The sequence below is a fragment of the Drosophila serrata genome, unplaced genomic scaffold, assembly GCF_035046125.1.
Source record: "Drosophila serrata isolate PLE 108 unplaced genomic scaffold, ASM3504612v1 contig_228, whole genome shotgun sequence".
NCBI lineage: Eukaryota > Metazoa > Arthropoda > Insecta > Diptera > Drosophilidae > Drosophila > Drosophila serrata.
Genome location: NW_028257126.1, coordinates 1,518,745 through 1,546,695, shown reverse-complemented (window position 1 = coordinate 1,546,695; position 27,951 = coordinate 1,518,745). Strand labels below are relative to the sequence as shown.

At 38.5% G+C, this 27,951-nt stretch overlaps 2 protein-coding genes across 3 annotated transcripts; both read left to right on the top strand.

Annotated features, from left to right (window-relative positions):
* Positions 1 to 26,725, top strand: 5-HT2A (5-hydroxytryptamine receptor 2A). Of its 2 annotated transcripts, none has more exons than XM_020957316.2 (8): positions 1 to 584; positions 12,550 to 13,694; positions 17,478 to 17,702; positions 17,760 to 17,958; positions 18,731 to 19,183; positions 24,169 to 24,528; positions 24,639 to 24,935; positions 25,888 to 26,725. In XM_020957316.2, exons 2-8 carry the CDS (start codon positions 12,629 to 12,631, stop codon positions 26,072 to 26,074), a joined length of 2,787 nt encoding a protein of 928 aa, XP_020812975.2. In that variant the 5' UTR covers positions 1 to 584; positions 12,550 to 12,628; the 3' UTR covers positions 26,075 to 26,725. The 2 variants fall into 2 exon arrangements, with proteins under 2 accessions (XP_020812975.2, XP_086686158.1); XM_086830032.1 differs by having other exon boundaries at positions 55 to 267.
* On the top strand, positions 2,463 to 5,852 carry LOC110187838 (uncharacterized). The gene has a single exon (XM_086830033.1). It carries the CDS (start codon positions 4,507 to 4,509, stop codon positions 5,014 to 5,016), a length of 510 nt encoding a protein of 169 aa, XP_086686159.1. The 5' UTR covers positions 2,463 to 4,506; the 3' UTR covers positions 5,017 to 5,852.
* Positions 26,726 to 27,951: the final 1,226 nt, after the last annotated feature.

Genomic DNA, 27,951 nt, shown 5'->3' with positions numbered 1-27,951 from the left:
GTTTTCCACTTGGCTGTCGGAGCCAATGGACCAGTTTGGAAAATTCACACAGTCAGTTTGTTTTGAAATTTCGCCGCGCTTGGTTCGCCTCCGAGAGTTCACTGCTTCCTACCCAAATATATTCAAACACTGAAAAGTACTCCAGAAATAAATAAATAAATAAATAATACAAAAACTCACAACGTGTTATCGAATAAGCTAATCAATTTTCAATGGATGTCATGACTGGAAAAGTAATCGAAAATGTGTCGGGCTATATTTAAATTTGTAGGTACAAATGTTTGTTTTTGCCAACTGCTATTCTAATATAAATATAAAAAAAAATAGAAAATAAACATTAAAAAAAACACTTGCTCACATGTGCGGCTTTGGGTTAAAGTTATTAAAAAAGCTTTAAAAATTATAAATGCAACTGCATCTAATTATAAGCTTAAAATGTGAAATATTAAGTAACAGAATGTGGGGCATTTCCTAAAGAAATAAAATCAAAATAAAACCACAAATAAAGGTTTATTTTACCCTTAAATTTAAATTGAATGTGCGCCAAATGGATTTATCAACTCATCGGAAATTGTGAATAAAAAGTAAGTAACTTTGTCACTAGTAGCCTTATTTTGAATAATCTGAATTAGTGAATGTTTCCGGAACGAATTATTAAGTTCATACGGGAGTTGGAAGGTCTACAGTTAATTTACAACACTTTTATTTTAAATACATATATAGGGATAATTTCAGGAGTCAATTAAAAAGAAATATAAAGTACATTTGATCAATAACGAATTTAAAACAAATAGAAACGAATTACAAATTTTAAATATGTTGCCTTAAAAACATTACTCACATTTCTTACTTTTTAACTCAGTTTGCTCAGTTTATTTAATTAAGCTGAAGTGAAACAATAAGTAAAATGCAAGAAAAACACAACACGCAAGAAAATGCTAATTAATTAAAATAAATAGCTTAAAGTGCTTTTCACCTGCTCTGGGTATGTGTGTGTGTGTGCGTGCAGGTGTAAATGCTCCCTTTTGTAGTCGAGTTTTTCGTGTCTGTGCAAATAAGGGCCACCGGAAGAAAAGAGCCAACGGAAAGCGTGTCTAAGCCAAGCTCGGTCTAAGGGGCAAAAAAAAAACATTGCACCGATTACGTAATTAAAAGCAAATTTTCACAATGTCCCTGGTCCACGTCGTGACTCACAGAGAAAATTAGTAACGAAAAGTAAACAGCATTTAAACAGAATATTGGCCAGAAGTCGCAGAGAAAGGGGGGAAAACAACGGTGAGCTTATCCAGGACCAAAGTCACCGAGCGAAAATTAACTTAAAGCTAAGGAATCTCACAATCTGTCCCCGTTTTCTCGCTTTTTGCACTTCCTATCTGGGATCTAACCCCAACTCGCACATGATTACTCACATGTCAGCAGAAAAAGAAGATTTATTGCCAAGAAACCGAAAACCAAATGTTTGCCATTTCTCTTTGTTTTTGGTTACCTTTTGTTTTTACCTTTTTTTATTTATTTTTGGGAGCGAACCTCTACCTTTTTCCATTTGTTCTCTTCTGGGCTTGTCGGGAAATTAAACTATTAAGCTTTTTGCTACCGCTGCCTGCTGCTGCTGATGTGCGTAAAGTTTTAATGAGACATAAAGGACATGACGAAATTATGCCGGCCTTTGGGAAGTATCCCAGATCCTGCTATCAGAGCAGCTGTCATTAAGATGGAGCTAAAGCCATTTCCTCGCGGTCCGTAGACAAATTCTGTCCTGCCAGATAAGTGGAAAGGCCGTAAAAGTTTAGTGGACCGAATGAACATAAACTGACGCTGATTACCTGGCGGTAATTTTTTTGTTTTTCGTTTGTCGCTCTCCAGAGTCTAAGGTGTTTAAGCCAGGTTCGAGGGTCTGTCAGCAACAGGCATAGAAGTTATGGCACTTTTGGCTCAAGTGTTAACCATTAACATTGCGGGTTGGCCAAAAGAAATACTGTGTGTGTGTGTGTGACACCACGGGGGGGCTTGGGGTGAATTTCAAGGGCTCTGGTTACGCCTGAGGTTAGCCGCAAATCAGAAGGTTATTTAATGACTTTAAACAAATGTACCTGTTAAAAAGAAGAGCTTAGAAAATGTATATATTTCTAAAACATATTCACATTCATTTTAACTTTACTTTTCGTTGGTTTTTTTGTCCTATTTTCAAATAAGCTTACTTTCAGCTTATGTTTACCCAACAGTCGAGATCATTCACCAAACAAAAAGTGATTTAAAATAACATATTTCGCCCAAGTAGATTAATTCGATTCAGCACATGTACTATACATCAAGATTCAATCAACACAATCAATATTTTATGCGTCAATTAAATATTTTAAATATTTTGACCATCCCATCATCATCTCTGTGCTGAACTTGGCGTGCGGCAACCAAAAGATATAAATTCAGACAAAGTATGAGCATTTATCTCTCCCGGGGGCCTGATTCTTATTCAATTCTATTTATCTGGTCCTGTAGATTTATGGGCTTCATACGGGCAAACCAGAAAATTAACTAAGAAAAAAATCTAATCGCGTACTGCATTCAATTTAAATTCATTCACGATGCTCGCCTTCCCTTCTCCCACATATAAATTTCAACCTTATGCGCCGCCTTTATTAATCGCCTTACAGTTAAGTGGTGAATTTTACGACTCTTCCCAACGGTGCAAAAAATTTAATGCCCCAAACAACTTTTCTATTTATGTAGCTTTGAACTATGTTTGTACTTCCAATCAAAAATCTGATGCATAAATCTAAACAAATAAAAATCGGATTTGGTTTAAAAATAGGTTTGAACATTTTGTTTCTCTTTTCTTTCGATTAAGTCTTTAACATTTTCTAAAGTTTTCTACTTAAAAACATATATGTTCCGTAAAGAAATTTGAAATCATAAAATTTATTTTATATATGGTGAATTTAATTGAGTTTCTTAAAAGGAAACCAAAAAGAAATCTTATAACTACCCTTTCAAAATGTTATGATTTTCTTTTAAGTTTCATAATATATTTATATTAAATCAAATTTTCGCAATTAATACACAGAAAGATAAGATTTTCATTATTCATCTTTCAGATTTAAATAAGTTGTAGTAGTATCTAAAGTTTTCTAGTTAAAACAACTATGTTTCGTAAAGAAATTAAAGTTAATATAATTTACTCTATCTATGGTGAGTTTATCTTAATTTTCTTAAATGGAAACCTTCCCTTTAATAATGTTATGATTTTCTTTTAAGTTTGATAATATATTTATATTAAAATCAAAATAAATATCTTTCAGATTTCAATTAGTTGTTTTGTTGTCCTTACAATTAAAATAGAAAATATGCCTTTGGTATGTTTCTAAAAACACTTTGGTAATTTGTTTAGCGCAAAAAAATGTGTGTTTAGTTAGCGATTCGAAATGGCCCAAAGTACAACAAGTTGTCTGGGCGCCTGCCTGCCATTCATTCATTCATTCATTCGATCGATCGATGAACCAACGCCGATAATTAATCGTCTTGCTCGCTGACTTTGAGCAATTGTTGAAACATTCCTATGCCAAACGGGCATTCGGAAAATCCGCCCCCTCCCCCCTTTGGCTTATCATTTAATTGGCTGCTGTGTAAATTGCTCACGAGCTCTCAAGTATTGGCAATCAATAAACGTTATTCAATATGTGCGACCTCTCGCGATTTCATATGATTTGTCAGTTTTTTGCGCGAACGCATTTATTTGTTCAGCATCCTCATTGTGCGCATTTTGCATATATTTAAATTCATTTCCCATTACAATTTGTTGTGTTTCCGCTCGCCGCTTGACCATCACGAATTTATTTCATTTCATTTAATTTTTACGCGCACTTTTCATCTATTTTTCCGTTGGATCTGTGCAAATATGCAAAATGATTGACAGCACAATTAAGACGCCGCAAAACGAGGGAGTCTATCTCCCCGGAGGGGCATTGGACGTGGGGCACGGGGCGCAGGTGTGCGGGGCACGTGGCGGAGCTGCAACCTTATATGGCAGCAAAAGTTAACTTTTTTGCTATTCCCTCATCAAAAAAGCAAAAGCGCGTCGCAAAACATGTGTAGCAGCAGACAATGGACGCTTAATTTGAACATATTATATATATACTTTTCAGAAAGGTAACGAAGGTGATGTATCGCGATGAGTAGAGGAGTCCTCCTAGAATAGTGTGACAATAAGCTGATGAATACAACAGTGATATTAAAGTGTAAAAGAATATTATATGATGTAAGAACATGAGTAGACAATGTAACTTAATTCTTGAAAGTGCAGTCACTTACCTTAAAGTTCCAGGTATCTTGAGTGTTGCTCAAAAATACAATAGTAAACAAATTCACAGAAATCTAAAATTAAGTTCACACTCTCCCGTATCCCTTTGTATTTTGGGTCAAATGTCACTATAAATTAACATAAACTCCGAATCGGCGGGGCATTAAATATATAAAAGTTTTGAGTATTCCTATTGCAAATGTTCCGCCATGGGTGCCAGCAATAGCAAGCCACAGACAGTGCAGTTGGCCAATCCCATCCAGATTACCCGTGATGTGGCGGATCGGATTAACCAAGCCACATCCAAAAACGCGAAACTCGGGACAAACACCTGCGAGACGTGTAGGCAGAGGGGCGAGACAGGAGCCATTGCCAGTACATTGGAACACAAGGCGATAGAGGCAGGGGAAGTGCAGGCTGTTAACGTGGCCAAGTCCTGGAAGAAGCGCTCCTCGGAGGCCGAGGAATCTCAGTTCGATCAGTCCGTGAAACGAATTCAGGAGCTCTTCGGCAAGCCAAAGACGTGGTCAACGGAATGCACAAGCGACATCAAAAATCTCGAGGATGAAGTCATCCACTGCTACCAACGGTATCCCAACGAATCCCTGCAGTGCTCCGATTTGGCCAAGCAGTATAACAGATTTGTATTGGTCAGGCAGAACGACGAAATAGCCAAGATGAAAACAGATGAAGCGAATGAACCTATTCCGTTTGGGTAACCCAAAGAAAGTAACATAAAATTACAATCAGTCAAGTTGCATATAAAATTCCATTCGCTCAACGATTGGTGCGCCAATGGTTTCAGGGAAAACATCTCCGCGGCATTTTTAAATAATATATCTGAATGTATACGTACTTGCTGGATGCTCAATTCAACCAAAAATTAGTTGCATGCAGTCTAAATGTTTTATTCTTTTATTAGCCTTGGCTGATTGCCAGCAAACAAGAGTCGTCAAACAAATGAATGGCAACGTGAAAAGCATGAAAGCCAGAAAGTGAAACATGCATAAATAAAAAACAAACACGCGCCGTACACGTAATACCTCTGCGTTACGTTTCCCGTTCCCATTTTCTGCTTGTTTTTGCGGATAACGCGGCGTATGCGCGATGTGTCGCTCTCAGCCTTTCATACCTGTCCTGCGATTCATTATAAACGCATTGCAGGCGAAAGAAAACTTTGCCAAGTGAGTGGCCAGAGTGGGCGGTGTTTTGAGTGAAGGGAAAACCAACACAGGACTCGCACGGTCTTGGGCTCAACGACTGCCTTGAACTACTTTCCGCCACAATGTCTAGCTCAATGTGCATTAGTGCAACTTACTCTCGCCATTCCAGCAAATGATGTGCCACAGGGCACCATAGCATGGTGGAACACTCCTCGAATCTTGGGGCATAGAAAATAGAAACAAACGGTGTTTTGGATCTAAGAAAAATGCCTTTAACTAGTTAGTATATGGACAAATTTATCCTTTTACGTGTGTGTTGAGAAAAGATTTGTTTTTTAACTATGAGAAACTATGTATTGCAAAAAGTTAACCAGTTGAAAATTTATCCCAAACTAACTATAGTTAAGATATAAATTTATTAACTCGAAATATTTGTATTCTCTATTACATATTTGTCATCAGAGAGGCAGCAAAAATATTATTTTTGGCTGACTGTTTTGTTGCTCTTTCAGTTATCTTAGACCTATGTCTGTTGGAGAGTATTTCTGCTCTCGACTTCCCAAATTAAATATTCCGCTTGCAATGAGAAGCCCTAAATCATCTTCCCACTTTTTGCGGGCGGCTTAAGTTCCACAGTCTTATTTTCGAGATTTCCACATACTTGCCTTTTGTGAAGCGGTCTCACATTTTCCGCCATAAATCTGGACAATAAATGTTCTCCGGTTAGAGGAAAACCTGCCAAGTGCCAGAAGAGTTGTTACCGCCATCATATTTTGGAGCGAAATTGGATTTTAAACATTAAATTTGTCTCGCACCTCAGGCAAACAGAGAGTTTTCGCAATTATTTATGCAAATTTAATTCGAGCCAACGGAAAACTACAGAATAAAGCCATTCCATATATGTTTCTCCCCTTTTCCGGATCCTCCCTGCGAGGTCAAGTGCAGTCAGCTATTAGCGCCCAATGACACAATCGTTGGAGCTATTTTTGCGATATCTGATGCGTTTTTGATTGAACTATTGAGTAAACTAGGCGGCTTGTTGAGAGCTGTCAGCGTCGCCAGACATTCGCATTTTAAATGCAATTTTCATGTTGTGAAAATGAATGGAATGGGAATGTATGCTGTTGAAATATATAAATGAAGCCTACTGGTTTTACATTTGCACACACAGCATATGCATACACATATTTATCTTTTTTATGATAAGTGTGTATACATTTTTTGAACGTGTGACTGAAGAAATAAGATCTGCAGGTCTCTGGCAAAGTTTGTTTTACAATTTCGGCAGGCACACGTTCTCTCTCACAAATCATGGGATACTAAAGTGTATTCGAATTCATTTGGTCTTAAAGTAAAATTGACAATTTGAACAAAATCAGATAATAAACATGGGAGCTATTAACGAATAAAGTTTCTCCAACATCTTGTATTAGTCCCGCCAATAAGTGTTGCTCAACATGTTCCTAGCCACATTTTTCATCACTTTCCAACATTTTTTTATGCATTCCGCCTTATTTAAATTAAGAATTTTAAAAATTTTAGCATAATTAATAAAAGGGAATTAGCCATATCCATGTTTCTTTTAATTTAATGTAATGCTTTGGCTAGACGTAACTTTTGACTTCAACTTTTCTACTTGTTTTAATCTTAATGTTACTTTTTTGAAATAAAAATGTCGCCAATTTTAAAAATATCTCAAGTTTTATCTTATCTTATCTTACAAATGAAGTTTTTGTTACAAGTTACAAATGAAGAATAATAGTTTTACAAAATATTTCGAATTAAAATATTATTTTGCTTTCTTTTTAAAGGTTCATTTATTTTAAGATGTTTTCTATTGCCAGTCATATTCTGTTTCGATTGCAGTACATACATAAGTGCCCCAATAAGTATATATCATTTTTTTATCTTCTTTTTTATCTACAGCAATAAATAAAAGTTATGTTTTTAAATCCCCCTTATTTCTATGCAAATGCAAAACACTACAAAGTAATTACTAATAGTAATACATGTACTTTTAATTATTGCTGTACCTCTAAATACCTGTAAAGCTAATGTTTTTAATTTTTTGAAATATTCATGGCTTTGTTTTCAATAATCCCATAATCGCCAGTCAATTGGATGAAAATGCAATGACAAATATTAATGGAAAGCCATCGATGCTGGTGGCAGCCACACAGTTCAATGCACGCTGCACATTTTATCTATTTTCCGACTGTGGCTTATTTGTCTCGCTTTCGGTTTCGGGTTCATTTGTTTCGGTTTGCAACGTGCCTCGCATATCTGCGATGAACGGTGACTAGAAATGAACGATAAAGGGGATTCCCAGCGACTTTAGTGCACTCCTTGGGTTCATTTACATTCGGGGTCCAGTCAGATTAATGGTCTGGCATATATCTCACAAAAGTTAATGCCGTCGGTTTCATTGCTTCATATCTTTGCACTGGCATCGCTATTAAAGCGTGCAAGTTATTAGAAAAATGCGTGAGAGGCGGACTTGTAACGAAAAAAATGCCCCAAAATACTGAAATACCGACACGAAAACGTAAAAAACGAAAATTTATTGATGCTCACTTCCGCAAACAACCGCAAAAAGCCAGACAGCAAAAGCAGCAGTACAGGAAGCTATGTGTTCGAGCAATGAAAATAAAACAACATTAAAAATGCATAGCAATTCACAGGTTGGCACTAGAAACACACTTACTTACCGCCACAAATGTGTTTTAATTAAATAACTAAGAAAACAAATAATGTTTAAAGTAATAGCTTAATATAATGTATATTTATATCATTTGTTTTACTTCAATAACTGTTAAAAAACACACACATGAGTTCACTATACGACAGAACATGAAAAATACCAAATAACAAATTAATACTTTATAGTTTATTTTCTCATACACTTTAAGTAAAACGTATTAAGGAAAAATGTATACTAAAAAACAACCAACAAAAATTACCAATTTTACTATTCCGATAAAACTTTTTCTTAAAAAAATATGGTCATGCACCACGACTTTGTAAGCATACCCCATAAGGAAAGCCAAAGCAATTGGAAGGGCAAACATTTATAAAACACTTTTGGCCATTTCTCTTCATTAACTGCATACCAGGCGAAAATAGGGGAGTCCCAGCAACCAAAATCCTTCTCTCTGAATGGTTCTCATTCCCTCCTTCATTCCTTCCCGTCGTCCTATACACAGAGAACAAAAACGTGCATATCTATATGGCATTACTTTACTTTACTTGAATTAGTTTATATCAAAACACAACACTTTTATTTCTGAATTTGTTTTTAAGCAAGTGTTAATTTAAATTGATCTAATGGACAATTAGAATAATCTTCTATAGAAACACAAAAAAACACTTGTTAATTAATCCCGAATTCTTGTGATTAATTCAACTAATCGGTAATGCTAATATCGAAATTATGGGCGAAATTAAAAACGTCCTATTTTGTATAACTATTTAGATATATATATGTTCTAGCGTCAGGATATTAAAAAAATCACATGTGTATATTGCAAAATGCATGCATTCATGATTTTCTCTGTGTGTACTCATCTCTTTCGATTATACTGGAAAAGTGCGTATTGCGGATGTCCAAGGAGGCGTAGTCGCTTAATGAAGTTTCCCGCCCAAATTCTTGTTGGCCACTTGATGGTCGGACATGATGTAATTGATGATGAGGGATGGGAAACCGGCGACACTTTTGACAAATCACTAAACACAAAAAACACCGTCCAATTAAAGTGTTGTTGCTCTCGCTTATCATATTCATGGATCATATTTTTCAAGGGCTCTGGTTTTCTGTTACGACAACAACAAAACGTCTGGGGTGCCATTAATTTGTTGTAATTCCATACGATACGGCTGCTTGAATATTACCGGCCAAGAAAGGGTATCCTATAGTATGCCTTTATGTATACTTATCAAATGTTGTCTATTAATAAAGCGAAATGGAAACCGAGAAAGATTCTGAAGGTGTGGAAAAATGGAAAATGGAAAATGCAACGCCCCGTTAATAATTAATTGCATAATTAACCGCAAATTAAGCCACACACGAGCGGTGGCAGCAGCAACAACACCACCAACCGTGGATAAAATAACAATAAAACACAATGTCAACACAGTTGGTAGCACACATTCGGAGAGATAAATAAGATGGATTCCGAGAGCCGCTGGTCACAGATCAGTTGGAAAAGTTGTATTCCACTTGAACCGATACTTTGCGCATCACTCGGCCGCGGAACAGCAATAAAACACAATAAAAACCATAAAGCAAATATTGAATTTCAAGCAAATATTATCTTTCCTGTTTTTGCTAGTTTTTTCTAGTGCTTGTTGTTGTTGTTGCATTTTTTGCATTGTTTGCTGCAGTCATGGACAGCAAAAAGTTGGCAAGAAAACAAGTTTTTCCACACGCTGTAGTGCCATCGATACAGCTTGGATAAATTAATGAGGAAAATCTGTAAATCTAGATACCGAATTTATATATGTAAAATATTTGAAAGAATATCAAGTATTTTTAATTACATTAGTACATCATATGACAAAAAGTTACAGATTACATCAGACATTAAATATCTGACTTATATGTATATAGATACTGGAGTTCTATTTCTTCCCTTAAGCTGCTTGTCTTGTTCAAGGAGAAATGTTTAAACAATGTTAAATTATCTTCATACGAATATTTTAAAGTTCCTCAGAAAGAGTGTTGGGCTTGAGGCGCTTAACAGCTATTCTGCGTTGAATTTGATTTCTTGAGAATGGAAGGACGACATCATTATTTTTAGCTGACATCAAGGCAAAGGCAGCTATAATTATGGCACTCGTCCTGCTCTCAGCTGCATAAATGTATCTTTTCTGCCGCACCCGCACCGAGACAAAGGCGTTGCAACGCCTCGTCAGTCAGTAAAGAGCCTGAGCCCTCGACTTTAAATTGCAGCGACATCATTAAAGCCATGTCGCACTAGGATGTGGATATACACATTTATGTGTGTGGGTGTACCGTACATGTGAAGGTGGATAAGGATGCGGGATGCAGCTCCGTCGCCACTCAAATTAAGTCGCAAAGTGCACTGTCAAAGCGCATTTCATATGCATAAGGGAGCCCCAGCCTTGTTTACCAAAGTCATCACTGTGGTTGGCCTACTTTCGGGGCCTTTAAGGGTCCAGGCGACCAATTCTACCAAAAAATAACCCTTTAATAAGCGTTAAATTGAATGTCATCAAGCAATGGAAAAAACATAAAACTTGGGTATTTTTATTAAAAAGATAAATTGATGTATTATACAAAGCGACTATGATGTACCCTAAAATCGTGCTTGTATTTTATGGGTCAAACCGAACTAGTATATCATATAGAAATTGTTATAGAAATGGATGTTGCATTCTACAAAACAAAATTATAATGGTAATATTTTCCAACCTATTTCCATATCCTTTAAGGCTTAATCATAATCATACAATTTTAGGATTACTATTTTTTATAAAAAAGGAAGAGCTATATCATAGAAGCTATAGTAAAATGTTTATGAAATGTGCTTAAATTATTTATTTACACATCTTTAAGTTCTTTCTTATTTTATATTTGAAGAAGAATAATACGTGACTTTCTGGCAATGTTTTTTGTACCTCTGAAGCAAATTCAAAGAAATATCTAAAAATTAAATATTTTTCTATCTTTAAAATGGCTACTAAAGTTAGTTTCAAGGATTATTATTATTTAACAAGGGAATCACATTACCCAAACATTCGCAAGGTCTCCCAAACAAAGCGACCGCGTCCCATTTATTTTCATTTTTACTGTTAACCGAAGGAAAAAATGTTCATTTTCCCACGGAAGCCAGAAAAAAAATGTATATAATGGCAAGGGCGGATGCATATGTGTTTGCCATCCTGTGGCATCCTGGCTATAACGCCACTCCCCCTCGAACCAACCCCTCCCATCCCCGACACTGTTGCGGTTGATTGGCCAAATCACTTGCCGGCAATGTTTGTGCACTTTTTGGTGGGTCCCAGCCAAAATTCATATCCCAGGGCGGTGCCTTTTCACTTTGTGGATGTAAAAAAATAGTTTTAGAAAATGCATATCTCGTGATTGTACAATATTGCCGCGCGCACTCTCGTCATATTTGTTCTGTAAGGGAATATTGGTCAAAGAAAGGATATGGTAAAAAATAGTAGAAGAAACGTGATTCATATTAGAATTCACTCTTGTTTATGAATCAAATGCTTCAATTATCTTTAGCACGTTCTGTATTTAGTTCTTTAAATTATATTGACATCATCATCATCAGATATTAGGTGTCTTAAAGTCTTAAGAACTTACGATCATAATAGTTATCAAGTTTTGACCATTGCTCGTAGAGCGACAACAAAATTCGCTTGCAGTATTCCGTCAAAGTTTTTGGCCATAATTTAAATTTCGTATTCTGACACCACCAAAAGTTAACCGAATGCAACTGCCCGACACAGTGCTTGCATAAATCTTTGTGGGACCGCAGCATTTTTAATTAACTTTTGGACAGTGCGGGCGAGTGTGGGAACTCATTATCAGGGGCGACAACAAATTTGTGCAAGCCGCCAACGAAAACAAAATATAGTAAAGCACAGAGAAAAAAAAATTGTAATAGAGGCAACCGCGTTCTAGGAGACCGCGTGGGTGACGGCTGAATTTGGCACTGACACAAGCACAAAAGCCTCATTCAAGGCTGTTTTCACAAGGGGGAGTTGGGAGGGTTGGTTGGAGGGACGTGCCAGGGCACAGGACTCTTTGTTCGCGGTGCCATTTCAAGCGGATTCAAATCGAGTCGCCAGTCGACGCTTGTTGACACTGCCATCGTCATCAACATCTCCATCATCTGATGCATCCCATCGAGCTCAACTCTTCAGCTGTCATCTATTGACAGGCGCACACAGACGCCCCCTCCAATGTATTTTCTCTATTTTCTCTAATTAGAATATGTATCCTAATCGCTGATGGGGCCTCTATTTTGGTTGCCATGCAAACACTCCCAGTGGAGAACTTGAAGTAATGACTTGTACATCACCAACTGATGCTAATATTCTTTTCTATTTTTTTAGGCAATTATTTGGTACTCAACAACAGCCACTTCAGGGAGTTGTTGTTGACGTGGTGAAAGTCGCACAGCTTTAGAATGAAATGGAGATGCAAAGCTACTCTGGTCTTGGACCAACAACAGCAGCTACAGCAGCATCAGCATCAGCAACAGCAGCAACTGCAATTGACACGGCAGCAGCATTCACAAAGCGACACTTCAATTGCCGCCTGGAAGAGGCGACTCGGCCTGAGGTCTGGCAGCCGCTTATTAGCTGCGAAAGCAGCAACGGCAATGGCAACACCTCCAGCATCCTGCCCGCCAGCGACATCCTGCCTGCCAGCAGCAACAGCATCATCATCAGTGGCAGCAACAACACATTCCACTGTGCTCTGCAAACATTCGATGAGACGGGGCAGACGGCATCCTATGGATGCGATGGGGAGAGTCCTTTGTCTGAAGCCTGCTCGCTGAGGCTGAAGGCGCGACTGTTGCGACTGCCACACGAGGCGTATGCGCAATTTCGACTGGCAATCAACGAGGCCCTCAGTGATAATGCGAGTGATACACTTAGTGATAGTTCGAGCTGCGGCAGCACAGGAGGAAGAGAGGAAAGTGAGCTGCACTGTGAGCTGGGAGCGGGTGCAGAGGAGGAACCCTTTCCCTGCCACTTGCAGCCACCACTCCTCCGAATCCAGGCTGAGCCGGGGGACGACTCTGCCTCGAACAGCAGCCAGCTTGAGGCCTATCAAATCGAACTGGGCACTTTACAAGATGGCCTCTGGTCCTTCCTCAACCTCACCGATCTAATGGATCCCGGCAACGACACCTTCGCCATGGGAAATGCCACAAGCACCAGCCTGGACATGATTCTGTCCAACTACACGGCACTGACCACCACAGCAGTGCCCCCCACCGCAGTCACATCGAGCGATATGGGGGTTACCAGGAGCTTTTCGGACTACAGTCCCCACGGCTACGATTGGCTCTTCCTGTTTGTGGTCTTCTTCATCTTTGCCGGCGGCCTGGGCAACATCCTCGTGTGCCTGGCAGTGGCTCTGGATCGAAAGCTGCAGAATGTCACCAACTACTTCCTCTTCTCGCTGGCCATAGCCGATCTGCTGGTCAGTCTGTTCGTGATGCCCATGGGTGCCATACCAGCTTTCTTGGGTGAGTAAATGGTTTTCAATAATTAATTCATAAGTGCGAATTCGAACGTTACTTACACTTACCCTTCTGGCCTTCTTAACTCATCGCTTCAATTGCATAGCGTAACAATGGAACTTGTATTAATATGACATTTAGTGACTTCCTCTAAGGAAAGTTTTCATCTTCCACTTGGCTCTCGTTCGAGTGTACTTCGGCAATCAAGTGGCAATGCAAGTCAGAGACTAATGCATTTGCACATGAATTATTTCGACGCCATTTCCTCTCCACTCGCCGTTCATCTCGAGTCGCTGCCACACCCACTCTTCCGGCTCCGCCCTTGTCATGAGTTGTTGGCTGCATCCGGTTTGGCTCACTTACACTTGCCCATCGAATGGCAATCAAAAATATTAATACCCAAGTCCTTAGCTATCAGTAGTTTACTTTAGACTGATATATTTTACTTTAAATACTTTTAAAAACTTTTAAACTTTTTAACTCAAGAAGGTTTCCGTAATATAGAAATTATAATTACCATTCGTTTTGATAGTTATTCTAAAGCACTTAATCTTTCATTTCAAGTTTTATGCAAGTTAATGGATATGAAGAATTTGAAAATTCTTGTTTTTATTATAGTTTGTTAAACTTTTTAACTCAAGAAGGTTTCCGTAATATAGAAATTATAATTACCATTCGTTTTCATAGTTATTCTAAAGAACTTAATGTTACATTTCAAGTTTTATGCAAGTTAATGGATATGAAAGATTTGAAAATTCTTTTTTTTTATTATAGCTTGAAAATAAAAATTTAAAAAAAATGTTTATACCTTTTTCATCAGTGTAACAACCGCGAAAGCAGCAGAAGCAACAAACTAAAATGACAAACGCGTGACTTCCTTTGCTGATGTTTGAATTAGGAATTCATTTCTTCCTTCTACACGTTCTCCCCAGCGGTTTTTATTTTTTATTTTTCCAGTGCAGCTGTAAAAACTTGAGTGGCGAAATAGAAGTGGTGTGTGTGTGTGTGGAAATCACTTAATGTCGGGAAATTTTAATCTTGGATTCCTTGGAATCTTTAAAACGAGAAAAAAACGCCAAGTATCGGAATCCCTACTCATTGCCCTTTAAATATGTAAAATGTTCGGTAAACACATTCCAACTAATTTGCATATGGCACTGATAAAACCTCAAAACAAAATCCCGGACCCTCTCCGGCATTTTTATCCAGGACGGGGGAGAAAGCCAACGTAGCATAAACAGATCAAACGTTCGCATAAATTAGGCGTGCACTCATCGTCCTGCCAGGACCCCAGCCGAAAAACCAAACCCAAACCCGTACTCATCGCATCTAAATGGATTGAGTGCCAGTCCAAGCACATTAACAACATGTGGAAAACTCATTTTCCTTTGGAGCACATTAGTTTGCATCCAGTGCGCTGACATTTTAATAATGTAAAGTCTACTTTTGGGCCATTAGTTAGGGGAGCGAATTACGCGAGTCGCTCGCTTGGCTTTAGATCCATGGAAAAGGTCTCCGTTTTAGGAAAATCAAAAGAACTTTTAATTTATATTACATTTTTAATATTTATGTATATTAATTCTGAATTAAAATGCTACACAACAAACAAAACATAATGTAAAACTAGCGCCAGAAGTTTCAATTACCAATGTTCACTTTAAAAGTTATTTCTTGTAAATTTGTAAAATTAAATAGTTCTGTAAATGAATTTATATATGTACATGCAACACTTTTCACGATTTTCAAAGTTTAAATAGTAAATGTAAAGTGCACAAGTAAATTTGGGCAATGGAAATTCATTTAGCATTATGGTTACCCAAAAAAGGCATAGATGTCGAGATTAAACCAAAGGGCGCCTCCTTAAAGTCCTTCCATGTCCCTTGGTTTTATGCATTTTCCGCTGCTAAGCTTTTTTCGTCGACTCTATTGTTTATTTTTCGGTTGCACTTTGGCCGCGCCGCATTTTATGCAACTGTTTTTTTAATGCTTACTTATTGCGTCACTGTTAAGGCCCATTCGCAGTCGCAGGACTTAAGGGCAAGGTCTGTTATTCCACTTTTCTCTTTTATTTTTGGTCTTTTTTGTGCTAAGAAGTCGACGACAACAGAAAACTAAATGTAACTAAAAGCCTTAAGTGTGGTTTTAGCCTCTGCAGCAAACAATAACAAAAACATCTGCCTGAGCATTTGCCAACAATTAAGCCCAAAATGGGGCCAGCCGGAGGCCTTTAGTTTATTTTAACATCAAGTTTATATAAACATTAGTTATTGTTTGGGCCAGGCATTTATTTATGTCCCACACTCGGGGCATTTAGAATTTGAAGCCAAGCTCGAAACAGACTTTTGTAGCCACATTAGCTTTGTTTTCGCAGGTCAAAGCCATTAAAAGTGTTGTATGGATTTGCGGAGTGGTCGGGAAAATAAAAAAAACCAAATTTACCACAGACTTAACTAAAAGTATGCTATAAATTAAAGCATGCCTTCGCATGGCTTTGAATTTCGGGCTTTACCTGGCATTTATTTTAGGACACAACTTCGGTTAAAAAGTTAATTTTTTATAGACTTATAATATGTATACTTTCTGCAGTTTCAGATTTAAATGTTCACTAAATGAATTTCATACAGGGAAAATCTTAGTAGCTTGTAAAAGACAAAGCATTAAAAAATAGCAAATAACTCTGCCTCTTTTTAAAGGTAATTGCATTATATAAAGAGCTCTTTCCAGAGGAAAAATCATACAGAAGAAAAATTAAAAACAAAATTAATTGATTCTCGTAAACGAGGCTTTAAAAACCAAGCGTCTGTGGTTAAAGGTTTCTTACTGACCATGATATATTTTGCTCTGGTAGATTGACTATTTAATCTATATGTTGTGATATTATTTTGACCGCATCTGTATTTGTTTCTGTGTCTGCCACTCGAGTTTTCTCATCACCTCGCCGCACCACATGGCGTATGCGTAATAAACACATTGACAGGACCCCCTGCTCACATCCCCGGCAGTGTGTGTGTCAGTGACAAGGACATAAAACTAAATACGATGATGGTCACCCCTTAGCCACCCACCGTGTCCTTTTTGTCTGCTTTTGTTTGAGGGAAAGGGCCCTCATGTGCCTGTCTCTGGTCGAATAGCCCAACATCCAGCAACACCCGACGCATTTAAGCGCAATTTGTACTAATTAATACTGAATTCGACTCCCTCCAGGGCAGCAATTGAGTTTTTGCTGGGTCTGCTCCTCCTATTGATGTCAAGGTGAATGAGTCAGTCGAGTGTTAAGCAGAGGACGCACAAACGGGTTGAATGCGAGTTAATGTGACACATCAGATTGGAAAATCATCACCGATTACTGACTATCTTGATGGGCATTATTCTATTACCTTTATATAAAGTAAACCATTTAGTCCCACAATCGATGTTAAGCTTCAAGCTTTAAATGTAACCTTTGAAGACTTTAAATCCTGAATTGGACATTATCATTCACTTTTGCCTTTGCTTCATTTACACTCTCTTCTTCATATCCACACATTGCTGCACAGACTGCAACTAGCAAGGACTTGGCCTGCCCTCAAATCGCAATAAACAATTCCATTTGTTAGAGTCCCTTTAAAGAGTTTTCAAGGAACCTTCCGCTTTGAAATATCAATTAACCAGTGGGAAGCACCTGCCGCGCCTCTATTAAACTTTCTTTCAACTTTTAGATACATATATCCAGTAGGTTTTCAGAGCGTGTGCAACTCAGCTCTCGTTGGTGCAGATTTTTTATTAAGCTTCCTCAATTTTGCTTTGCAGGATATTGGCCGCTTGGTTTTACCTGGTGCAACATTTACGTCACTTGCGACGTATTGGCGTGTTCATCGAGCATCCTGCACATGTGTTTTATCAGCCTGGGCCGCTACCTAGGGATACGGAATCCTTTGGGCTCTCGACATCGATCCACAAAGCGGTTGGCCGGCATCAAGATAGCCATTGTCTGGGTGATGGCCATGATGGTTTCCAGCTCGATAACCGTTTTGGGTAAGTGTGTCGATGGCAAGTTACAGGAAGTTATTTACTAGACTCTTGGACATTCAGGTCTGGTCAACGAAAAGAACATTATGCCCGAGCCCAATGTCTGTGTCATTAACAATCGAGCCTTCTTCGTGTTTGGTTCCCTTGTGGCCTTCTACATCCCCATGTTGATGATGGTCACCACCTATGCCCTGACCATTCCACTGCTCCGAAAGAAGGCAAGGTTTGCGGCCGAGCATCCGGAGAGCGAGCTGTTCCGCAGGTGAGTACACTGAAAGAAGTGCATGTAACCCATGAAACAGTATAATAAAAAAGGTAGAAAATAATAAGCAGGTAAAGCAAAGAAATAGAGAGAATCTCTCTTAGTGTATATGAACAGCTTCCTTGACATTGAAATGCAATTAACATCAGAAAAGTGATCCAATAAAATAGAGTAATGCAATAAAGTCTCATGTTAATGAAGCTTCTCCATCCATGGTGGACTCTCTTCAATTCAACTAATCAATACTGTTCAATTATTCTATGTAACGGACTTCATTCACTTTTACTGCAAACTTTTCCAAAGGTTTTCAGTAAATTTCCGGGACTCAGACTTCCGGGCTCAATCTATTTTTTCCCTTTAAACGAGGCAATTTTCGCCACTGATTGGCTGTCGGAGACCAATAGGAACCTGGCCAAGCGCGTCAAATTAGCCTTAACTCAATCAACCACCAGTTCGCACGGTCATCTCTTGTCATTTAACACTTCAGATACACTAAAAATAGGTTCTGCAGAAATTTTAATATACATATTCCAAAAAATGTGTGTTCACAAATCTCAAAATTCCGTTGTATTTTGTGAAAATCAAAACTACCTTGACAAATTTAACAGATACTAAAATAACATTTAAAGTAATATATATTAGTTAAAGAGCAATTCTACAACTGCTTAGCTAAATCAGATATGTTCTAAACTATATGTTCTCTAAATAATATTAAGTAAAGTGAATACTTTGTGCGTAGTGTACTCACCTTTAAATCCTATTCTTTTGCCAGGCTTGGTGGACGCTTCACTATAAGGCCGCAGCATAGCCAGCAACAGTTGCAAATGCACAGCAGCTTCTCCAGCGGCAATTCTAAATTTCTGCCAATGAGCGACAGTAATCGCAATTTCAACAATGCCGGAAATGCACTGGATGGTGCAGCTGGAGGAGCACCTGGTGTTGGGATCAGGGGTGGTGGCATGGAGGCGGCCGAGCGTCCTTTAATGCAACAGCGAACGACGAGCAATAGGAGCATCGGCAGTGTCAGCTTCCGTCACGTGGCCAATGGCAGTGGCGGAAGAGGTGGCACCAGGGGCTCAGCGACTGCTCGCAGCAGCTTCCGGTTCACCGGCGGAGGGATCCTCCGGCACTCGTCCTCACCAGCCTCCAGTAGCCACTCCACCGGGAAGGCGCAGTCCAGCAGCTTCTGGCGGAAGCATGGCGGCAACCCCAACCTAATGGACAGGTAAGTGGGTAACACCTGAAAACTTAATTAAAAGCTCTGCGTGATCTCAATGCAAATTATGATCAGAATAATTGCGACAGTGCACTATGTGGAATTTGACCCGTTTTCGTGGCCAAAATTAAAATTTTTGAAATTATTAACATTTTTCACTGCAGGTTTCTTATATAATTATGGTTATGACTATAGGAAGCTATTTTAGAAAAGTGGGCGTGTCAACGCCCCCCTCCGCCCACAGAAATCGAAAAAAAATCGATTATTTAAAGCAATTTTCAAGTTAAAAACCCCCAATTTTGGAACACAGGATGAATTTCTTATTTTAAATGTGTCCTGTAAATTTGGTTCAGATCGGATAATAAATGTAGAAGTTATTTAAGAATATCATTATTTTTGGTTTTATTATTCTACATGTTAATTATTAACTTCATCATTGTCAACAATTTCATTATTATTATAAAAAAATATGTATTGTCGTCTTCCCTAACGTCGATATCAGTTTTAACGGTTAAGAAAACCTTATATTCTGCGGAGTTTGATTGTTCCACAATATATTTCCGGAGAAATTGAACCTCCCTTGCTTACGCCACACTACTAGCAGTTCTGCATTTCTGACCAAGATGTTGCTTCCTAATAATTCAAATTACGCAAAAGACCGCAAAAAACGCACAATGAGCCTATATATTTTGAATTCAGAATTGACAAACCTACAACATGTATATGGACACTCGCTGATACAATTTGAACCTTTTTTTAAAACCCTTTGGAAAGTTCAACTTTATTTCCAAAAGTGACAAATGGACACCACTTGATAAATGTACAAATTTTTAGAAAAATACGAACGCAACACGCAACATATTAGTATCAACACATAGTAATAACCTGAAGAATTAATATTCAGTTTAAATTAGGTTATTTAATGATTTTATGTCAGAGATATGCCAATTTGAAACTGCACCGCAAAGTCAACTTATAAGACAGCCCGTGGTGATCGCTTGCAACAGCTGACTTTAACAGCTGTTATTTTAACATTGAACTGTTAAGTTAACATTTTAGGTATGTAACATAGCAGTTTGATCATTTCTAAACATGGTACAGTCGAGTCCCGATAATTCGAAATGGCAAGGGGATCACTTTTTTTACGAATTAGACGGGAATTCGATTTATCGAGATTTCTATTTAACGGGGCTCAAAAATGAAAGAGTCGAATAAACGGAGTTTTTAATTAAAATTAAATTAAATTAAAATTAAACAAACATTATAAGTATGTACATTCATTTGTACGTTTTTCAAATTAAAGGAAAATAAAACAATAACATAAAATTATAGTAACAAAAAATTAAACAATTAAGCAGAAACATTAAATTATAAAAAACAAAAATTCAAGCTTTAAAATAATTGGTAATTTTTGATTGCTTGGTCACTTTCAGAATTGTTGGGCAAAACTTCTTCCAAAATTGGCTTGCATTATAAACTAATTTTTTCTGTAGAATTGATGTTATTGTTGATGGAGCGACATCGAATTGTTTTGCCACCTCAATTTTCTTTGTTGCATTATCAATCGCCGAAATAATGCTTTGTTTTTGCGCGATTGATAACGTATTTTGCGTACGTTTTTGTGACATTTTCACAGAACGATGTTACTCTCCGAAAAAAATCAGCAAACTAAAAGAAAACAGCGAGAGAAACACAAAATTCATAATGCATAGCGACATAATGGCGGCATATCTGTCTGCAAAATCTAACGGTTCTTTATCTACAAAAAATTTCGCATTGCATTACGATTTATAAGAGGTTACGAAACAAAATTACGATTTATAAGACGTTCAATATTCATTGCGTTGCGCCAAATAATACGAATTAACGAGGGGACCAAAATGTATGGAATTTTTACGAATTAACGAGTTTTTATTCAAGGGGACAGAATTTTTTACGAATTATCGCGATTTTCGATTTAGCGGGGTACGAATTATCGGGATTCGACTGTATCATTGAAAATACGCAAATTTGGATACTTGCGAAAAATGAGTTTTGGCCACGAAAACGGGTCAAATTCCACATAGTGCAGTGTAGTGATAACAAAGCTACTACTAGTATTATATTAGAATCTAGACACAAATACTAGACAAATATATATGCCATATTTGTTAAGAAATTCGTCTTATCATTTACATCAATTATGATTTAATTAGATTTTGATAGAGGAAATTACAAATTCAAAAATGAATAATATCCCCCAGACTCTTGGAATATTTAAGTTATTTTTAGGGTTTTCCAAAGTCTCTGACTCACTTTTAATATTTAAGTCGATTAAATAGAGCTCTGGAATTGTATTTTCGTTTATTTTTTGTAAACTAACTTATATTTCATAAGTTCGGACAGTGTGAAAAGCATTTGATTTTAATTAGATGTGCTTTGAAACCCAATTATTGTACTCCCCTTTTGAATTTGAATGCCATCTTGACCACAAATCGAAATCATCCATGAAATTGAATGCTACTATTGTGGGCTCAACCGCAGACAAATCGCCGTCGTGTCACAGGACTCGTAAAGCAAATTCCCCAATCAATGCAGCAGACCAGAAGGAACCCCAAAACAACGAGAAATAATAAAAGCAAATAACATGTTGATTATCTCCTGTGCATACAATGCTTTTAAATTTATTACATTTGTTTTACAAGACTTTCCCTTCCACCGGGTGAAGTTTTCCGGGAGGCGAAGGGGGAAGCTTTCGGCGCCATTATGAGCAACTTTTGCGACTACTTTCGTTTTGGGAAATTTACATAATTTGAAGTGTTAGTGCAAAGAGGGTTTCTTGTTGCCGTTTGGCTTGGACTTGCTCTGCTCCTGCTCCGAAGAAGGTTTTGTTTGCATTTGATTTAGGGTCTTTTGGTGTCCTTTGACATATGCATGTTATGTACCTCTACAATAAGGGAAATCATAGTGAATCAACTAAATTGAAGACTTGGAAAATGGACGAATTTTTTGATTGTAACTAATGCAGGTGATGGTATTTAGTTGTGGCCTTAAATATTTAAATATTTAATAGTATATTCACAGACTTTATGTGAGCACGGGTAAGCACCGTCCCCTTCCAAAGCTCCGAACAATCAATTATATATCTTGGAGCAATTAAATTCACATTCACAAATGTCGGACAACATGGCGTATACATCGTACATAATTTGGCACGCCTTGCATCGTCTGGTCTGTTGCACATAAATCACTCATACGTCATGTGGTGCAGCGGGACACGGAAAAAGATGCAAACACGAAACCGTTTGTCGCACCACTTCAGCTGCTGCCACATTGTTGCTGCCAGGGCACAATAAATATCGCATAAAATGCAAAAAGGGAAGCCTCAAGAATGGAACAAATGTGGCATTCAACATTGTTGCCTCTCTCCGAATAAAATGACGGCCAAAAAGCATCCGCAATGAAAGCAAAGTGCAGCCAAAAATGCCACAGAAATTTGCAATGACTTTGCCTGCTGCTTGTCAGTAGAAATTCTAACATAACCAGAGTCAGAGGCGAAGTAAGTCCTCGAGTTGGACAAAAAGCAAACGCTGATGAATGTCACGTTTATGCGCTCCGCCTTTTTTTGAAATTTTCGGCGTGTGACGAACAAGTTTCCGCATAAATATATGAATTCCTAATGAGCCCAGAGCTCAGGTTGAATCCCTACGACTCCACCCGCCAAAGGCGACAACTTTTCCACCCTTACTACAACGAAAAAATAAAAGGAAGGAAAAAGGCTCAGAGCAGGGGTTGGAAAACTTTTCGCTTTGCAAATTATTAGTTGGACATTTGACGCCACTTGGGCGCTGCTTATTTAAATGTTTCTGCCTCTGTGCCGGCGCCAGTCAGAAATTGAAAAACTTTATGCTTTATTAGCTGAGGCAGCAACAGTTACAAAGTCCCTGCCCGCCTCATCGTTTCAAATGCAAGGATTCCGGGGCTGAGGAATGCAATCCTTTAGTTGGCCTCCAAAAAAAAAAAGCTAGCTACATTTTGTCACCAAGTTTTTCGGGGTGAGCTATCAGCTGTCTGAGTCACTTAATCTGGTGTCACTTGATTACTTGAATTATAATATTAAAAGGATACGATTTATTCATGCATAAGCTTAAATCTGGATCTCTTTTTCGGAGCAATTCTCTGTTTGTTAGCAATTCTTTTTTTTTTTGTAAAGTATTGTAAATAAAATATGATTGATTAGGTGATGCATTTTGGAATTTATATTTTCCCGATTTATTTTCTTTTCCCTTTAAGTTTTACAAGTAACCCAATGTATGTAGCACACAAATAAAGTTCCTTTAAACCAACTCCCTTGGTTTTTCTATGCTAGGCATTTGGGGAAATCCCTCCTAAATGGGACCTCACTTCTTTTTCGTTATTCTACTTTAGCACTAACATAACTTTCATTTAATACGTCACTCTGACGGCTGTTTTCTCAACCATTTCCATTTCCATCCGCCCATCTGGCAAACAAAGCGTTTAGCTAAATTGCCAGCTCCAAAGCTCTATAAGGATACGTATGCAAACAGATCCTGGTGGAGACGGTCCTCACAGGCCTCAAACCCGAGAAACTGAAAGTCATTACATTTGGCTGTCTCCCCCGGAAACTCCTCTGCCCCCGTTCATTACATTAAAAGTCAATTTTATCAACTGTTGAGTTTGGTGTCGAAGTCAGAAGGGTCCTGGCAATCAAAGGACTCAAATCTAATATCAAACACTCGCTAAACAAAAAAAAAGAAAACAATCTAAATATGCGGCTTTGTTTATACAGAGAGAGAAAAAAATGTTATTCGTAATACTTATTCTTTCTTGTTGGTGAATAATTTGATTTTTAAATTAACTTTAAACATTTAATATAATAGATATAAGAGTATAAAATAGTTTTTTAATTTTGGTTTTCATCAAGCTTAACTTTGAGTTTACTCTACTCCTGCTTCTCTCATATTTCAACTCCTGTTCTTCGTTCTTCTCCACAGCCATCCAAACCGACGGGCCTCTGTGCGTGTTAGCATCTCTCAGCCACAATTGGGTTACCCGACAAATGGGAACGGGGGTGGAAGTGGATCTGGACCTGGAGGAGGAGGAGGTGGCAATGGTTCGGCTGCTGCTGCGACAGCGAGCTGCACAACTCCTGGGGGCAATGGCACCGGAATGATGAACATTGCCACCATTCAGGGACAGGGCCTGAGCCTCAACCAGAGTCAGAGGGCTGGGAGCAATCATCAGCTGGAGCAGGTGAGGCCTACGGCCTCGAAACCTGATGAACGGCAGCGCCACAAAATGCGGCCCTTTAAATTTGCTTTAAACCGCGTGGCAACGCCCACGCTCAATTTGCGGTGAGTGATGCTTGAAATTCAAGAAAAGTCAAGAAAAGTGTTAAATAAAAATGAAATAATTCGGTCAGAATACTTATTGTAATTACATTAATTTACTTTCCCTTTTACAGTTTCCTAAACAATCGCAGCAAGAGAAACAGTCTGTCGGCCAATGCGGTGGCCACCGAGCAGAAGGCCACCAAAGTGCTCGGCCTGGTGTTCTTCACCTTCGTGCTCTGCTGGTCGCCGTTCTTCATCCTGAACATCATCTTCGCCGCATGCCCGGAGTGCCAGGTGCCGGAGCACGTGGTGAACACCTGTCTCTGGCTGGGCTACGTATCCTCAACGATCAATCCCATCATCTACACCATCTTCAATCGCACATTCCGGGCGGCCTTCATCCGCCTCCTGAAGTGCAACTGCGAACGGTGAGTTGGACACCAAAGTCAGTTGTGGAGGGAGGTGAATTGGGAATCGGAGAACAATTTATTGTTCCGGAGAGTGCACTCTGCTGGCAATTGATGTGCAACGTGACGTATGATTGATTTTAAGGGATCTGTATTTTGGCATTGAAATCAATGCTTGCTACTTCTGCAGGCGGTGTGTATGTGTGTGTGTGGCAGCTAATGGATGAACAGCGATTAGACATCGAGCTTTGTCCAAATAAATTAGGGAGAATATGGTTGAACTAAGCAAGGAGTAGGAGAAATTCAATATACCAAAGTGCTTCTATATTTCTCGGTTAGCAATGAAATAAAGTAAAGTAAAGTATTTCACCAGGAGTCTTTTTAATTAAAAATTAAAAAATGACTGAGTAAATTGAACTTTTTTTTATTATATTAAACATAATAAATGAAACTTTGATTTTTCATATCAGAGATATCGGTTTTACTAAGCTGTTTCTGGCAGGACGCATAAAGAGATCTTTAAAACAATTTCTCATTAGTTGGTTTTAGAAACATAACTTCTATATATCCCAACCAACTTATACTCTGAACTTTAGCTCTTTATTCGGAGAGATTTCCCCTGGTTGACGACTAGGTGAAAGTCTGTGTCCTGCAGAAATCATTCCATATTTGCTGCTTCTCCTGGGCATGATTTTGTTGCACCATATCGAAACTCTTTTATTAGAGTATATTGCCTACCCGCCTCGATTATTATTTTCTATTTTATTTATTAATTTTGAGCTACTGTATATCTGCTTCTGGAGAATCTCCGCGACTAAATGGCACAAACATTTCAGCCGACTTATGAGGGGAACAAATAATTTGCGTAACCTTACATGTTTACTTGTGGGCTTTCCTCCGAATCTTTTTTGTATAGAAAAAATAACTTGTAAAGGCAAAAGCCAATAACCTTGTTATTGCCATCCCATTGCAGCTCTGGCCGCCCGCTGCGTTTCCGATCCGTGACGGAAGGACGAAGTGCCCTGAGCCTGTGCGCCCCCTCGGCCCTGCCACTGGCCATATCCTTCCAGGGAGCGCCTCTCATGACGCCATCGACGACGAATGCTACGCCACTGAGCGAGTTCCGCGGCGGCTACACAATCACCGACGACGAATGCTGAGCCACCATGGGCCGCATCCTTCTCTTCTGAATAAAATACGAATTTATACCGAGTAATGAGCGAATCTAACGAAGTCAACTGTACTTACCGATTAGCCGATAAGCATGCAAACTACAGGGTGATTCACCAAACCAAAACCTAATCACAATCAAATGGACGACTTTTGTAGCAACTACTTATAAAGCGGAACACAAAACTTAAATCTCATCCATATCATTCGTATGCCAATGGGGGGAGAGCACCAAAAAGAAGGATAGAGTGAGGAGTGAAGTGACTGTACCTGCGTTTCATTTCCACATTTCCAGCATTATTTAGCTTTAGTCATTGCTGTATTTTAGAGCTAAGCAAATATGTATATGTGGAAGCGAAGTAAAAAAACATAATTAGATTTAAAGAAGCATTGAAATTACCCATAGTAGCTGTGTTTAGTAGTCGTTAGCAAGCTAAGACCCTCAACCGAATTGTAATTCTACTATTAAGAAATTTAATTTCCCACACATCCACCCTCGATGCCTATTCCAAATGTCCTTGCAGCCTTGCTGTTCCTTTAGTTCTTCCTGTGCGTAGGTGTCTGTCTGTAGTAGGCAAGCTAACTGTTGAAGAAATGAATTGCAATACTTGATAAATAAATATGAACAATAAGAACAAAAACCAGAAGCAATACTTTTCGTAAATGGATAAGTGAATAGGTAAGCGAACCCTTAATTTTAATCACTTATTGATTTCTACACAAGGAAAACTGATAAGCTTAATGGAAAGCATACCAAGTAAATGCGTTCTTCTTATATTCATTTTTCGATAACAAATTGGTAGAATCTAGAAAATAACAGACTAAAATCAAAGGCATCAAGAGTCATGGAAGGACAACAATTAAGTTTCGCGGCTGCAACTCAGGACGAGCTGGAGAGGGAAACATATGTACATATACGAGGACATTCGGAGCAGCCTCAATGTGTCAGGCCTGGGGCGTATCTAATCAAGATATGCGAGTGTAAGGAGGACTTAAGTGCTTTACGTCACAGTCCCACTAACCCCACCCTCTTTAAGCTTTCCACCCGCACAAACAGAAATTTACCCCTACTGTCAGCTTCGGTTACTTGACAAGCGCATTAAACTTTGTAGCTGGCTTCAATAATCTCGGGGCTTGCGCTCATAAATGCCATGAAAACTGCATTATTGTCATGAGTTTAATGCAATACGAATGCTTTTATGGGTGCCCATGCCAACGAAGAACCGAATTTCTATACACCCGTTTTTATTCCTTTATTATACACGATGCATGAACATTGCAGAAAATACAGAGAATTTGCACAGACATATAAAGACGTTAGAGAAGATACATGTATACAATTAAAAAAAAATTTAATAAATTATAGCTGATTTTCTAAAACAAATTCAATTGATTAACATCTGAAAATTGCACGAAATAATAATCGAACATAAAATCAAAATTACCTGAGTACCGGGTATCTGATAGTCTGCGCACATTCTTTAGTCTTTAATATTCGCAATGTTTGTCAAGTGAACTGAACCGAAAATCAGAGACGCTAGCAACAGAAACGGACTGACAATGACTGCTTTAAGTTGCAGTTGCCAGGACAAATTCCCCTTGTTGCACATCGTGATCTAGGGATCACATTGGCGGCTCTAGGAGCTCCAAGAACTCCGAGCTACTCAATCCGCTAAGGCGACACACAAAAGCCAGATGTCGCAGAGTGCTAAAAGTGACAACAACAAACTTGGTAAGAACAATTAAGTTGCCGCTGACTGGCTGTTGTTTATGTCTTGGAGCAGACTTGGTTCACCGTGAAATTGATTGCATCGCTGGAATTTTACTCCTTACTCTTGCCCTTTCTATGTCCTGCGGCATCAAGTGC

Excerpts from the sequence above, each read along its gene's own strand:
- 5-HT2A (XM_020957316.2), top strand. The coding sequence starts at position 12,629 with ATGGAGATGCAAAGCTACTCTGGTCTTGGACCAACAACAGCAGCTACA. Across the intron at positions 17,959-18,730 it reads GAGAGCGAGCTGTTCCGCAG|GCTTGGTGGACGCTTCACTA; the intron begins GTGAGTACACTG and ends TTCTTTTGCCAG. Across the intron at positions 24,529-24,638 it reads ACGCCCACGCTCAATTTGCG|TTTCCTAAACAATCGCAGCA; the intron begins GTGAGTGATGCT and ends TCCCTTTTACAG.
- LOC110187838 (XM_086830033.1), top strand. The coding sequence starts at position 4,507 with ATGGGTGCCAGCAATAGCAAGCCACAGACAGTGCAGTTGGCCAATCCC.